The 16708-nt window shown below is 35.0% G+C and overlaps 1 protein-coding gene across 2 annotated transcripts in view; it reads left to right on the top strand.

The window, feature by feature from the left end:
• Positions 1–1232: 1232 nt before the first annotated feature.
• LOC107014356 overlaps positions 1233–16708 on the top strand; it is a 20876-nt gene continuing 5400 nt past the window's right edge. Inside the window, exons 1-14 of one of the 2 annotated variants that reach the window (XM_015214227.2) lie at positions 1233–1509; positions 1576–1631; positions 2455–2492; positions 3740–3833; positions 5096–5201; positions 5296–5366; positions 5551–5620; positions 6036–6098; positions 9739–9810; positions 9899–10000; positions 10350–10424; positions 12951–13067; positions 14276–14392; positions 15457–15513. In XM_015214227.2, the coding sequence (XP_015069713.2) occupies positions 1240–1509; positions 1576–1631; positions 2455–2492; positions 3740–3833; positions 5096–5201; positions 5296–5366; positions 5551–5620; positions 6036–6098; positions 9739–9810; positions 9899–10000; positions 10350–10424; positions 12951–13067; positions 14276–14392; positions 15457–15513 (1308 nt within the window). In that variant the 5' untranslated portion in view covers positions 1233–1239. The remainder of the gene's footprint in view (positions 1510–1575; positions 1632–2454; positions 2493–3739; positions 3834–5095; positions 5202–5295; positions 5367–5550; positions 5621–6035; positions 6099–9738; positions 9811–9898; positions 10001–10349; positions 10425–12950; positions 13068–14275; positions 14393–15456; positions 15514–16708) is intronic. The other variant, XM_015214228.2, reaches the window with a different exon arrangement.

Here is a 16708-nt window from a genome sequence, read left to right as displayed (position 1 = left end):
TATATATATATATATATATATATTATTTTTTAAAAAAATATTCATAGCCCATGGGCTGGCCTTGGAGGTTTGCAGTTTGAGTCTACGAGGCTAGCTGGTCAAGTGAGGTTGAGCTAAAAAGCTTTGTTCCTAAATGAGCCAAAAAAATTAGGTATAACTCCGCTTAATTCAATAGTTGGATTGGACTGACCTCGCGGGTCAAGTCCATTTTGACTAACTCTATAAATAGCTTTTCAGCATTCTAAAGAAAAGAAAGAAATTATGTTCCACTAAAAATACTTATTTTTTATATTTATTATAAATAAAATAGATTGTGTTTGGCCTATCTTTTAAACAGTGATTTTAAATGTTTAAATTACGAAAAAGACAAATCTTGTGACGTGGATGGCTATTATACATAGGAATAAAGCTTTTGGAATCATGTGAAAAATTATATTAACTCAAATTTTTTCCTTGATAATACTTTGTTATTTGGAAGGAGGGTAGAAATATAAGAAAAGGACCGTAAGAGAAAAGAAAAAGTAACTCATCTTTATAGTTGACAAATTCAAATCTTGATAAATTATTGATCAAATGATGAAAAAATTTATTTTAGCTCAGTCTTGTAGTATTTAGGCGATTTTTTTGTAAGTAAATTTTATTTTTTGCAATCAACTCTACTGGCATATTTAAATTCTTTTGTATCCATTTTTTCTCTATTGAGACGATTAATAAATCTAGTCATTATAACTTTCTCATCTTCGTCACTGTTAGTTTGAATCCTAGTTGTATAGGTCAAACATGCAATGAAAGCTGGATAAATTAGGAGATGATACAAAACATTTCAAGTTCGATCAAAGCCATTTCAATAAAAACAACACTGATGAAACATTAAAACATCGGAAAAGGATATGATATACGGTATATCTATTGTTATAAAAGTGACTCAAGTATCCATCAATGAAAGTTAAAAAATTAGTTTTAAATTTATATTTTTTATTTTTACTTTTAAAAAAATTCATGTAATTGTATATTTGATCTTTCTAGTGAAGTTCAAAATATTTTTTAATTTATTTTTTTTCATACATAAATTATTTTTTTGACTTCTTTGAGTTTCTTATTAAAAATAATTAAGAAAGTTATATGACAAAATTTACGTGTCCTTTTCCCTTGAAACATTTAGGATGCATTGCAACGTGCAAAAATAAAAAAATAAAAAAATTAACTATCATTTAATTTTCTCAAGATATATTTATTTATATGTTAGAGAGAAACGGCATACCTTATCTAATGGCCGTTGCAGGGACTCACTTTACTGTTGTTCAGCAGCCGCAAGTGTTGTTAGCTCCTAAGTCTTGCAGTATTTATAGTCGAACATTCTCTTTCCCTAGTGGTAAAAGCCGGAGCAATCATCAGTTCCAGTTTCAGTACCATACCAAGTCCAAGTATGGGGTTCTGAATTGTATATGCTGCTCTACTGATTCAAATTCAAGTCGTGGTTTCGGTCCGAGTGACGGCAACACTAACAAGGTATTGCTTCACCCTTTTAATTTTGTAATGGATAATTTCGATACTCTTCTTGCTACTTAAATTCAGGGTAAGAATTCTGCAACCGCCAGAAGGCAGGCCAAGGGCACAGTGCGGCCGCAAAGGTATGCTTCTCTGTGGAACTTCTTGTTACAATTCAATTTATAAATAATAATACTAGAAGTTGTCTTAACTTGGTAACCACCAATAACTACTCTTATCTAGTTAAAATAAAAATTACAATTGGTCTTGCATTTTGAAAGAATTTTGACTTTTGCAGCAAATATTTCCTTCTTTTCTCAAAATTCTCTTCCTCGTCCAATATGTGTCTTCTCTTGTTTTCGGAAGAAGAATTTCTCCATGACTCGTACCAACTTCTTCATCCTAAGAAATCTTGTAGAAAACCTTGACCTTCCTATTACACTTGTAAAATTACAATTTGTGTAAATCCACATACTCCATTGCTAATATACTGTGTTTATTACTTCAATTGCCTCTTGGTACCCAAAGGAGACCTTTGAAGATGCAATACTTGAGCAGATACATGCTTAAGATGAAAACAAAACTTGAAATTTGGTGGATTTACCAAAAGAAAGAAAATAGTGGATGCAAGTAAGTTTTCTTAGTCAAAGACAATCATGAAGGCTCTTTGACAAAATTTAAGGCAAAACTTGTGACAAAAGGAAGGATATGTTGAGACTTATAAGGTGGATTATTCAAATATACAACAGTATGTACATGAAGACTTAACTTAAGAGGCGATATAGAACGGTCATTTGAAGTGGGAGATATTAATTTAATTAGAATGCACTTCTCTCATCTCCTACTGCTTTAGAAATTGTGTGTATTATTCTCTAAACTTGTACCTATGTTGTCTAGAATTGCATGTTGATGTAAATAGCGCTGAGTTTATTGTAGTTATTCTAAAGCTGTTGTTTACTCTTGCAGGAATTCATCTACCCGACAGTCAGACGACCTCCTTAATCGTTAGTAAACCACCCTACCTTGCATTTGTGTAGTGTGTAGTTCGGTATCATTTTGTTTGTACTTGTGGTTTACCGATTAATAATTTAAAAGAAAATAGAAAAGTTTGTTTGATTAGATGTATAAATTATGATGCATCGAAAATATTTAGCATTAAACAGATATTATACATTGGGAACTTTTTAACCTAAAATAAGGCATGCCAAAACTCTATTTGAAAAAATAAGAATAGAACTAGGTATGTATTGAGACGGAGGATGTATACCTTAGATTTATCATTTTACTTTCTCGATCTATTCTATAAATGATACATGGAGTTTGAATCACATCGTGAGAAACATTTTTCACATAGTTGATGATCTGATGGAATATCGATGTAACACTCTATCCCTGATAGGACTTTGGAGAAGACCAAACATGTTCTTAGAAAAGAGACACAAAATGTTGGGAGACAAGTCGTAGAGCCGTATGCTCTCGGGAGGAAGGTAGTCAAGGGTCGACCCCCTATAGCCTTTGTGAAAAATATTTGTAGTCTTGTGGCCTAAAGGATTCTCCTATTAATGAATTTCCTTTCTAGAAAAAAGTAGTATCTTTGATTTTTTTCATGTCATCTCCATGCTAGTTAAAGTAGGTCATTTGTGGCTCCGATGTTCTGGTAAATTGTTTTTGAACCATGGGTAATTTTTTTGTTCATGAAACTAACAATACAAAGAAAAACAATCATTATGGTTTAAGGTGTGATATATTGCTCGAGTACATGGTTGCTTGAAGTGTTTCCAACACTTGGTTGAATCTTCTGGAAATACTCTTTGAACCCCTGAATGTGTTGATAGATTACTGTTTGGAAAGTATTCTGATGTGTTTCTTGCTAGTTATGTTATCAACGTCACAATTTGATGTTTTATGTGTACAAGAGCTCTGATGCGTAGCGGTTTCATAGTGTTGTATGATCTGAGTTTGTTTCTATTTTCTGGCTTTCCCTTCCGAATTTATCTTTTGATTCCTTGCCTTGTCCTCACTTGTCAAAACTATTTGACACCACACATTCTTCTGGATTGTAAAGTTGATTCTTCTGGCTAAAATACTTATGCTTTGGAAGCTTATTTCTAATTCAAAATGTGTGAACACATAATTCTGGTTTCATACTAAGTGGTCTCTTAAAGGGTTTTCCCCTGTTATATCTTGTTTAAGGTGAGGTCTGAGTTATAGGTGTTGTAGAATATACAATCTAAGGCTCATTATTGTGCAGAGGCACCTCGTTTGAACTCTACGAATGATGTCAGAAAGTCAAAAAGTGTGGGGTCAGATCTTCAGTTTGAGGAACGGTTGGAAGTAGTAAAAAGGTGCTACTAGTATTTAGAATGGTTTCTTTCCTGCTGGTTTTACATTTATGCTTACCTGCAGTAGCTGTCTTATAAAATTAATTTTTGTTGTATTATTGCACTAACTTGTCATTGTAAATTTTCCTTTTGAGCCAATTATCTGTTCATATTGTATTGGAGTCCAAAATTTGATGACTCACAAAAGCAGATGAAAGAGATTATTTTTCATCATTTTATGTGGTGTACTCATTAGACTTCACATATATGCAAGTAGCCTTCGTATCTATGCTTCATCATATCATCTTGTATGTGGATAGTCACAACAATAACTACTTATCAGCGTACCTTGTGAGGGTCTGGGGATGATTTGATGTACGCAGACCTTACCCCTACTTGTGTGGGGTAGAGAGATGTTTCGTATAGACCATCGGCTCAAAAGAAGTGTAATCAAAACATAATAGAAAGGAATTAACGATCCCAAAAATAGCAAGATAAACAAAGCAAATGAAGGAAAAAGTAGTGGGTAAAACAAAGAATAAGATACTATGCAATACTAGATAAGATTAGTAATTGAGGAGAAGGATGAGACGACACCCCTGCCTCTCCCACGTAAAAGTACTTTAACACTCTGCTACCTACTACCCTACCCTAATCCTCGACTTCCATATCTTGTCATCTAGGGTCATGTCAATGTGATTTAAATAGAGACTTCTCTCCCCAACCATTTGAATAAAAAGGAGGAAGTAATACATTTATACATAGATTAGGAGAAATTCTGTCAGCTGTCCTGGTCAATCCATCAGCTGGTAGTGGCCATCACTTTTCAATGACCTAGTATGAAAATAATCTTGGAACTACTTGATCATGCTTACTAGATGTGTCACCAACGTTTTGCATTCCAAACAAGGGATTGAATGAATAATCACTGGTGACAAGTGCTGTGATCAATTATTGAACTTCTGGTTGCAAAGGCAAAATTTGTGCAATTTCAACTAGTGACAAGTGCTTGATCAATTATCAAACTTCTGGTTGCAAAGGCAAAATTTGTGCAATTTCAACTTCTGAGTTTATAATCTAGACTGTTTTGGGATGTTTTTAGTTCTTGGATAAAGTAAGCTCTGCTTCGACAATGTAGGCATGTTAAATCTATGTTGTGTCAACTTTTGATGTCTAGTTTCTTACTTCTTGGACTTCTTGATCCATCTTTGTGGGCTATGTGGGCAATGTGTTGATGACATTATCCTTTTTTCCTCTTTCTTTCTTCATCGATTAAAATATGTTAGGTCGGCGCTTCAGCAGAAAAAAACAGAGGAAGAGAAAGCATATGGAGCAATTGACTATGATGCTCCGGTTGAGTCCAGAAGTACTACAATCGGACTGGGTACCAAGGTGGTACTATAATCTAGCTGACACATCCGCCTATTGATCCCTTTTAATTCATTTCTTCATACGGATACTAATAGATATATTCCAAATTTAATAGATAGGAGTCGGAGCGGCTGTTATTGTATTTGGACTCTTGTTTGCACTTGGTGACTTTCTTCCCTCTGGAAGGTAGATTCTGGTGCTTCCAATTATGCTGGCTATTTGTTATCAAATAGATCTCATCGTTTCCGTCCTATTTTTCTTTTCTACTCTATCCAGAGGTTTCCACGTCTCATGATTTATTTGGTTCTTATTTCTTTTTATTTCCCCCCTTTTTTATTTTGAATGTATCTTAATGAGGCCATTGGTCCAGTGTTAGTCCCACTGAGGAGATTGCCAGCAAGGGTAAGAGAATTGCTGAAGATGAGAGAGCTAACCTCCTGGTAAATTGTTTTCCGTCGCACTGAAATTTATAATTTTCTAGTGTGCAACTATAAGGAAGGTAAGACATGCTTTTGAGTTCAGTTGAAAGTTGCTGCAGAAAGAAGAAAGATTGGTGAGAAGCACCTATTGCTAATGCCTACCATCTCTTTATCTATAATGGGCTTGCATATGTAGTTATCATTGCTAGTCAGTATGACCAACTTCTCTCTGATATGAAAGTATGAAACAGGTTCATATGGAGTTAAATGAATATTTAGGATATAAAATGTGCAATATTAGTAATTTCTACATATAGAAGCTCCTTAGAATAGAAAATTGTTTAGCAATATGATAAATTCACTCAATTTTGTATAATTGAAGAATTCGTAAATATGTTTAGCAATGTGTCGTTCATCAGATTTGATGCTTTTGCAGAAGACACTTCAGCAATTTGAGGCTACACTGGCTTCATCACCAGAGGATCCCATCTCGCTTGAAGTGAGTTGTTATCTATGATGTAATTTAAGATTTCTTTGTTTATTTTGTATGCTTACAGTGTCAGAACTTCCCATTCTCTAAGAGCATACCTACTTTAGTTTAGCCTCCTAAGAGTTGTATATACTTATGCTCGGGGTCTAGAAATTAATCTTATCGCATAAGGAGGCAAAAAATTTTTGCAAGTTAAACATACCTCACCCATTAATACCATTGTTCTCTTTACTTTAAGATTGAGTAGCGATATGAAATGCAAGTACGTTAGCTTTTATTAGACTTTGCAACCTCTAGGTTAGTCCCCTTCACTTTAGACGGTGGTTCATTGCCTCTAATTGTTTCTGGCAGGTTTGTTGATAAGCATCAACCCATTTTTTCTTTGTGAGAAGTATAGGAGAAAAATATTATTAAATCGTGTATCTACATTATTACATTGCGACCCTATCTGTAGACTCTATATTACAATCCTTTTCCTGTCAAACGCTTCCCCTCAAGCGAGTGCATACAAGTGATACGAGACCGATGAGGGACTTGATGAAGATATTTGCAAGTTGATCCTTCAACTTCACTAATTTTATAATAGTATCCCAATTTGCTTAGTTCTCTCATGAAATACTGGATTTGATGCAGAATATTTGATAAAACACAAAATGATCAGCTCCATTACAAGTTATGCCAAGCTCCTGAATTATTGTGTTGAACTTTCCAAACCAAGCTTGAGAAGACTATTTCAGATCATAGAGTGACCTGCGCAACCGACATACAAGGCTACTAGACTTCTCGCAAGCACAAAATCAGGTGGTTGCTCCATATAGACTTCTTCCTCGAGATCACTATGGAAAAAAACATTATTAATGTCTAACTAATTAAAAGACAAATGGAAATGACAACCACAGATAGAATCGGAGTATACCCTTTTGGCAAAAGTGCATTTGAAATGGAGAATAATATTGGAAAACTTAGATTTGTTGGAAACAGTGTATTTGTTGTTGGAAAGTGCTTAAAATCTGGTATAAAACATATGGATTGTCTCGGAATCAAGAGACGAGTTAATATTGAACAAGAAAGTTGCCAAATAATTGGTTGGAAGAGGCTCACGCATCAATACGTGGTACGATCTAGTCAAAGGTGCTGATATCTTTGGTGGCGCATGGAGGCACGTGGGAGTTTTATCCGTTGTAGTGTCAGTTGTGGTTTAAACGCAAGGAGATACTGTACGTTTTGGTGGTGTTGATTTTTGCACAACACTGGCGAAAAGTGAGACTATGTAAGTAATATTTGAGGAGTCACCGGAAGACACACGAAATTATGCAGATCAGATGTGTCACTAAAAAGACGCACGGTGCTACACAACTTAGATATAAAAAAGTAGTTCGAAAAGATGCATGGTGCTACACAAATCAGATATGAGAAAGTAGTCACCAGAAAGATGCACGGTGCTACACAAATCAAATATAAAAAGGCAGTCACCGGAGGTGCCACACAAAATCAGATTTGAGAGAATAGTCACTGGAAGATGTACGGTGCCACGCAAATCAGATATAAGAAAATAGTCACCAGGAAAATGCATGGTGCTACACAAATCAGATATGAAAAAGTAGTCACCGAAAAGATGCATAGTGCTACCCAAATCGTATATGATAAAGTAACCATAGGGTAGATGCACGGTGCTATGCAAAATCATATTTGAGAAAGTAGTCATCAGAATGAAGCACTATGACTACTATGCATCTTTTCGGTGACTACTTCTTCATATCTGATTTGTGTAGCACCATGCATTTTCCTAGTGACTATTTTCTCATATCTGATTTTGCACCATGCATTTGTACTTCAAAGATCTGATTTGTGTAGCACCATGCATTTTCATATCTGATTTGTGTAGCACCATGCATTTGTACTTCAAAGAGCAATAAATAGGAGTAGTTAAATCTCTGCATCTCCAAGTTTTGAAGGATTTTCCTTTGAATTCTGAAGCTTCGTTAAAATTTCTGCATAGCCACTGTAGAGCTACTCTACTCAACTCCATTCTTCTCACATACCGTCCAACACTCTCCACCCATTCAAACCTAGAATCTGAAGCTAGCTTAGTATCAGTTAAGTCGTAAGACTTAACCCATAATTTGAAAAAGATTCTGTTATCCATCTCTGTCCAGAAATTCGAAGAAAAGAAAATTAAGTGCTTTAAACTAAAGCAGAGTGGGAGGTGAAAGCCCTTGTGGCCTGGATCAAACCAAGAAAAAGAAAAAATTCTGATTTTTGTCGACTCACGCGCCGGCGCGTGTCGCGAGTGACGTCGAGATCTGAGCAGAAGTGGTGGCGCGTGCAGGCGCGTGGGAGACTTTCTGGTGATGAGTCTTTTTGGGCTTGAGTCGCGGGTGTGTTTTAGAGGCTTTGGTGGAAGGAGATTGTCAGAAAAGGAAGAGGGAGGGAGGATTCCGGTGATCAAAAGGATTAGCGGTGGGGTTAAAGGTTGGGAGTTGATTTTAAAATTACATTGGGATTCGTGCCTGGGAGGAAAGAGAAAGATTTCAGTCTTATATATATATATATATATATATATATATATATATATATATATTCCTCCCTTTACGCCTTTTTTCATTAATAACACTTTATTTGCACTTCGACGGACCTTAGAGCTTTTTTGTGCTTTTCGCCTTTGATAACACTGATACTATATACTATTCATGTTCTTATTCTAACATTCTCTTATGAGGCATTCAACTTGAATTGATCAAGCAATTTCCCAGTTCGATAACACTAAAGTTATGGCAACTTTTTTCTGGTGTGCAACTACTATACTGGCCCTAACCATCTTTTTCCTTGCCTATCATGGAAACCTGTGGTCCCCTTGTCCTCAAAAACCCCGTAATCTTGTCCCAGTCAACCTTGACAAAAATGATGACAGTTGGGTGGATAGTCAAGTGAAAGGAGGAATCAAATTTCTACAAGGCTTATTCCAGAAAAACCTGGGCTTAATGTCTCAGCTCCTTCTCTTTCCCTTTATTCCAACAACAATCAAGTGGATTGGGTCTCAGCTCCTTCTGTTTCCTTTGATTCAGCTACTGTATTACCTGTTGTTGCTATTGTTCCTTCTCCTTTATTTTTAGCATGGTTTTTAACTTTTTTTACTGTTGCATTTCTTTTCCATACTTGTCTTTTGATATGTTTTACTTGAGACAAGGGCATACCAGAAACAATTTCTCTAACTTCCTAAGGTAGGGGTGAGAATGTGTACACTCTTTACCAAAACAGAACATTTAACTTCTTCACTTGTGCCTCCTTTTTTTTACAACGATACTGTGAAATTTATAGCTTCTTGTAAAACGTTTAAAGGTATTTTAGTATTTCTAAAAAAAGAACAGCTTATCAACACTTCTTTACCACTTATTAGCAATTTTAGTACTTCTATCAAACACGACTGCCCATTATTAAATCATGATCAACATTTGAAAATGCTTAGCAGCTATTTATAATCAGCTAGTCTAAACGGGCTCATAGTGCCCTGTGTCTTGTAAGGATTTTCCTTTATATTTTATGTTAGAATTATTGTATGCAATTTCTTTTTTTGATGTCATCCAATCCAAAACCACCTCTTTTTAATTTTCACTCTGCAACTGTGTAAGTTTTTTTTAATGGTTTTCAGGGAGCTGCTGTGACCTTATCAGAACTGGGGGAGTACAATCGAGCCTCTTCCCTTCTTGAAGAATTGATTAAGGTTTTCTTCAGCTGACTTATTTTTTGCTTATCAAGAGATTGTTCTATGTCCATATGAATAAAACGAAATCACCTGTTCGCGAATGCAGAAAAAACCAAGTGACCCAGATGTTTACCGTTTGCTTGGAGAAGTCAAATATGGACTGATGGATTATGAAGGGAGTGCTGCTGCTTTTAGAATGTCTGCCATGGTCAGTAGCTTATTAGCTGGATAATATGTCTATTCTGGTATACCTTGTTACTTTAATCAGTTATCATTGTTTATGGTGCCTACCTGTAGTACCTCTCTAGACTTGAACCTTTTGAAATGTTCGTTGGTTGTAAGGTTTTCGAAAGAAGTCTCCTTATTTTATTTATTCTATCTAAACATCTACCTAGCCTAAAAGTTAACTGATTTATATTCATCAGGTTTGTCATGTTAGTAGACCATACCAAATCCCACAAATAAAATGTTTATTAGAGATTCTTCACCTCTTGTTCATAGAAAAGTTTTCTCAGCACTTAGCCAAACTCGAATAACCTGTTAGGATGATCTTACAGGTATCCGGAACTATTGATTTTGAAGTTCAACGTGGCCTTACAAATGCACTAATTGCCGCGAGGAAGCCAGATGAGGTTGGTCGGTCAAACACATTGCTCCATTGCCTGCACTTCTAGACAGGAAATGATTCTCAGTTTCTTTGTTCCAGTTAATCACTTTTTTGACAGCTTAATAATTTGTGAGCTCTGATAAAAATATGAAGATGTCGTCTTTGGTGGAACTGAAGTAGAAAAGAGTATCTATATTTACCATCGTAACCACAGTTCGTAAGTAGAGAAGTGAATATTATGCTCTGAGATTGAGTAAACACTGTCAAAATGTGTATGGTTCATTTGTTTTCAAGATTTATGTGAAATTGAATATGTGAACTGCTTTAGGTACTTTAGCCTTTCGCCAAGGGTATGATCTAAATGTTTTTCTCCTCTGGCACCTGCTCTCTTTCATGGACTCTTTATTTGTCTTGATGCACCTTTTTTAGCACTGGTCCGTTGCACCGGACCCTTCATTTCTCTTGCTGCACCTTGTTGAAATTGGATATGACATATATATTTGGTGCTTCTCATGGATCCTTCAAAATATACAACAAATTATATTTATCTGTATTGGATCCATTTAACATTAGGCACCTGAAATCAGTTAAGAGGATTGGTGTGATCTCTTAAAACTGACCAAATTTCTGCAACTTATAATGCGTGAAAGGGCGAAAGAATGATACTTAATATGGAGTACTATATTTGGAGCTTATTGGGAATATGTGGAACATGTTATTGCATTTTGAAGTTCCAATCTTGAGAATTCAACTCTCCCCCCACCCCATTTCTCTCAATTTGTAATTAGTTTGATGTTTAAAGCTAAGTAAAATCTATTGGTTTCACAATGCCAGTTGCTCACTTTTTAATCTGATTATATAAACTGTTCTTTAGTTGTTAGAGTAGGTTGCTTTAAATAGTATTTTCAGTGCTAAGCCTACTCAGTTATCCTATTGATTTGTGTATGTCGACTAGGGATTTCACTTTACTAGCTAACATTCATTGACAAAGAATAAGGTGACTTATATCAGAATAACATTCACTGAATTTTTTTAACATAGAGTAAAATCGGATGTGGAATAGATTCATTGAGAACGGTAAAGATGTTGGATGTTACTCAACGCTGTTGTAACTTAATACTCCCGCTCTCCCAATTTATGTGGCGCACTTTTCTTTTTAGTATGTCCCAAAGAGAATGTCGCCTTTCTATATTTAGAAACTATATAACGATGAAACTATTATTATTTTACCCTTAATGAGATAACTAATAAATCACACAAACGTCTAAGAATTGTTTTAAACCACAAGTTTCAAAAGTATTCATTTCTTTCTTAGATTCCGTGCATAGAAAAATAGTGTCACATAAATTGGGACAAATTAAATAATTAAATAGATCTACGTTGGGCGCTCAAGTCTGAGCAACTTAGCCGTATACAAGTGGTACACCAAAAAGTAGTCAACCTTACAAAAGACATTGTTTTCTACGAAACACATCCAATATTCTATACATAAAGGAACCTTATGGGTGCACTGGAAGTAAATAAGAGAAAAGAGGCTACTCCTCAAGTGAACAAGATCTTTCTATTCCATCAAAAGCTCTCATGTTCCTATCTTCCAAATAATCCACATTAATAGTAGAGGTGGAACATCCCATTCCCTTCATCTTCTTCTTGGTCTTCTGAAAGCGCAACTAAACATAGTTTTTTTCACAGTGCTCAACATCACCCACTCAAGACCAAACGACGTTAATAATTACCACCACAAATAAGATGTCCGTAATAGGAGGTGATTCACATCTTTCACTGAGTCTTTACACGAGCACCAACTAACATGGGTAATCTTTCTCAAATTCTCTGCTATCAAAATCACCTCTTTCAAAGCTAACCAAGTGAAAAAATAGGCTTCTCTTGGTAGTCGGTACGCTAGGGATCCATAACGAAATGTCTGGAAAGGCTGGCTCCTCCTTAACTAAAAGCTTTTCATAATAGAACTTAACAGAAAAGTATTCCTTATCCTCCCATCTCCATGCATCATGACTATCATGTGAAATCTGTTGATTGCAAAGCAAATACTGAAATTCTTTCACCACTCCTAAACCTCAAATCCGCTACAGTTCTCCTTGTGGTCTCCACAAACGTTGGATTGCCATCATGAAATTTTATAGATATGTAGACATGTGAGTCTCAAAGTCTTGTATCCACACCACCTGTCCTCAAAAGCTCACCCCCATCACCCACCCTGAATGAAATGTTTAGAACCTTGCAAGCATTCAGTCATTCCAGCAAAGTTCAAACAGGGTTGATATATCTGCAATGTTGGTATCTCTTGCATTGGTTCATATTCAGATAACTTGTTGACATAAAAGGTGATAACACCATCATTCCAGATTATCTTCTTGTATTGAGTTTCTCTACCATTCAGTTGTGTCTAAGATTGCAAAGAAACCTTCTGCAAGCATGATAAGAAAATGGTCATCTATCATCTTTGTTGCTATAAAAACATAATTAAAATTGATTTCCTTTTTGTGGCATTTCAATACGTGGACTTGATATGGGTATCTTACTTTTTTAGGCTGTTCAAATGCTTTTGGCATCACGCAAAAGTCTGAAAGAAGAAAAAACTAGTGGTAGCAGTGATGGAACCAAGAACAGTGCAGCGAAATCAAAGTCAGAGGTAGACCCAATTCAAGTAAGTTTAGCATGTCAATTGTGATACTCCCTCGGTTTTGATTTGTTTGGTACAATTATTATTTGGAGAGTAAATAATTTTTCAAACAGTTCTTAAATATTTGTAACTTTAAACTATAACTAGTAGTAATTTTTAACTAATTTAAACATGTAAAATTTTATTTCAAAATATAACTTCGCTTGGTAACTTAGATGAGTTGACACTTCTACACTGAACACCTGTAGGAAATAATTGTTAGGCTGTATCACGTTTCCACTAACTCATCTGGTAGCCTGTAAAACTTCCTGCATTAATAAAAGGATAAACGCATGGATCTGAACAAAGGAGCAAATGTAAGAGAATGAAAGAAACAGCAAAGATTAAAAGCAAGAGTAAAACTATAGTTAACGATGGAGAAGAAGTTCTTAGCTTTAGATGACTAGACCTACCAAAATATCATGTGCAAAGCTGTTGACAATTCCTACAGTTCCTTCACTTTGTTCAACTGTAAAGTTGTTGAAATGTTTTAGGTATTGTTGGTTGATATGAGTGAATATTGCAGTGTGCTCTCAATCAGAATTAACTTCTTGGCACATGATATTCTAAGTTGTCTCTTTTTTCTTCTATGCATAGCACAAACAGAGGTAGATGGTAACTTTATCTAAAACCCTTGTAGAAGTATGAAATAAAGTTTCCAATCTCGCTCTCTTATGTTGTATCGTTCTGTAAATGTTAGATGTAATTTTGAAATCTTACTCAAGAAAATGAGGTTGATTAATAAATTGACAATTTGGAACTTTTCTTTTGTACAGTTCAGTTTCAGCCACTCGAATATTCAATGTTCCTTTTTATTTCTCGTCAAATGCATGGCATCTTCTTCTGGAAGCCAAAGAGGCTGTCTAAATCCATAACTTCACAAATCCTAGCAATCATTAGCAAGCTATTGAGAATCTCAATGTTATTACTCAACAAGCATGAAACTAGTCTCCTAATGCAAAATTGTGTTCTCCGTTTTAACAAATACTAGTTTTTATAGTTAAATTGGTTAAGAAAAACAAATAAAACATCTATTTTCCTTAGTGTTTACCTGCTTTTGAGGGAAATTGTGCAATGTATCTTTCACTCATTTGAGGAACCATTATCAAAGGCAAGGATTGTTGCACTCTCTTGCTTGAATGAATACACTCATTGCACGGTTACCTTTTATTCCTTTTCTACTCCCTTTTCAGGTTGACCTGCTTCTGGGAAAAGCATACTCAGAATGGGGCCATATCAGTGATGCCGTGTCTGTATATAATCAACTCATTTCTACCTATCCTGACGACTTTAGGGGTTACTTAGCGAAGGTTCTTTCAATTTGGTCCATATTTTACCTGCAACAGTTATTTGTATTTTTATCCGCTTAAAGTTTGCGCATTAGATGGATGGTCTATTAAATTTTGGAAACCATTTTGGACAATCCAAAAATTGTGTTTAGTGCAATTATTAATCTTATTAGTAATATTGTGTAGTTTTTTAAGTTTAACTACAAAAGAAATATGAGAATTCCTAATCTTGCAAACCTTAGTTTTAATGTGGAGATTAGGGTGTCAAAATGAGCCCAAATATAAGTAAATTGCCCAACCTGCTCAGAATTTTATGGGTGTTAGGGCTCAAAATAGTTTAAATTAGGTTCAATCCATTCAAGCCTTGACCCATTTTAAAAGAATCCTCAATTGAGCTCAATTTAATATCCAATACCAACTCGTTTTAAGACTCTTTATTTTCATTGATGTAATGTATGTTTCTATATTCAAGGTATGATTAATATCTATTTTTATATATTCTAGGATTTATTCGTCCATTTGTGATTCTTTTTTCTTGAGTTGAAACTCAAATTGTGGTTATAAAAGTTAAATAACAACATGTTAAAATTATAGACATTAAGCGGATCAAACTTGGCGGCTTATGATCCAACCCGATTTTTAGCCCATTTGAGCCCAAAGTAAACTTGTGCGGGTCATAACCCAACCCAATTTTTTTTCAACCCATTGTAATATATCTAATTTCAACCCAATCCGCCCATTTGACACCCCTAGAAGAGATAGTAGAGATAAGATTCAAAGAATAGTGTGAAGTGTGGCAAAAACAATAAATACACACCTAGTGTAATCCCACAAGTGGGATCTGTGGAAGGGTAGTGTGTATGTAGTCTTACCCCTACCTTGTGAAAGGAATAAATTGTTGTTTCTCATAATATATCAAAGTAGTGTAAATGAATATATTAGTTAATAAATACTATAATATCTTGTAGAATAGGAAGAAAATCATGATAGTATAATATCTTGTAGAATAGGAAGAAAATCATGACATTTTGAATTTTGATGTTTCTATTGTAGGTTTATAGATTTCTTCATCTCGATTTGTGCAGGGTATCATTTTGAAAGAGAACGGAAATGTTGGTGATGCTGAGCGGATGTTTATACAAGTGAGTATATGAACATATTTATGGATAGTCTCGGGAACCTTTTCCATAAGTTGACACCATGATAAATGCTTCCTTTCATTTAATTGTTCATTATTATGGTACAATTATTACTTCCCAGATATGATAAATGGTTTACCCTTCTTATTGTGAAGCTTTTTGGTTTTGCATTTATTACAATTCTTTTTCACGTAGGACTATTAGAATAGGAATAGGAATACTAAATAGTATCCTAATTGGTAAAGTATTGTATTCTAGCGTCTATAAACATAGGGTCTCAATGTAATAATGTAGACACAACAACAATTCAATAATATTCTTCCCTTATATTTCTCACATGGTATCAGAGCCTCTAAAATCTTGGTAAACAATCAAAGAGCTTCCGCTGCCGGTGGGCAGCTATTATCATCTATATATGTCGTCCATCTGGCTAATGATTATGTTAGCAAAAGTTGGATCACCATGTATCTTTGCGGTAACTACTTTCTTATATCTAATTAGTGTAGCACCGTGCCATCATTCAGGTGACTACTTTTTCATATTTAATTTTTATAGCACCGTGCAATCATTTCGGTGACTACTTTTTTCATATTTAATTTGTGTAGCACTGTGTCATCATTCCAGTGACTACTTTTTCATATATAATTTGTGTAGCGCCGTGCCATCTTTTCGGTGACTACCCTTTTTTTTGCATATCTGATTTGTGTAGCACCGTGTATCTCCCGAATTACTTTTCATATTTAATTTGTGTAGTACCGTGGATTTTTCTGATCTATTTTCTCATATCTGAGTTGCATAACATCATGTTTCTTTCAAGTGACTTAGATTTGATTTGTATAGTCCCATTCGTCTTTCCGGTGACTCTTCAAATCTGATTTGCATAGGATTATGCCATCATTCCAACCCTACTCATATTATTTCTTTTTTTCAATGGAGTCGTTCCATCAATTCGAATTATCCTATATAATTTCTATTTACTAGTTGGGTCGTGACATCATTCTGACCATACCCATATAATATTATTTCTTAGATTATGACCACTTTTAGCCATCAAATCTAATACTCCGGCATATGAGCATGTTCCGATCAATTTTTTGGTGACTTTCTTATTTAATATCAACTCATCTATTGATTCCAACATGATCCATATACTTCATACTAGGTTTGAGCACTTTATTGCTCGGGGGGGGGGGGGGGG

This window comes from Solanum pennellii, chromosome 3, assembly GCF_001406875.1.
Source record: "Solanum pennellii chromosome 3, SPENNV200".
Lineage (NCBI taxonomy): Eukaryota > Viridiplantae > Streptophyta > Magnoliopsida > Solanales > Solanaceae > Solanum > Solanum pennellii.
Note: the sequence above shows the minus strand (reverse complement) of the source record. Positions and strands in the feature narration are given on the sequence as shown.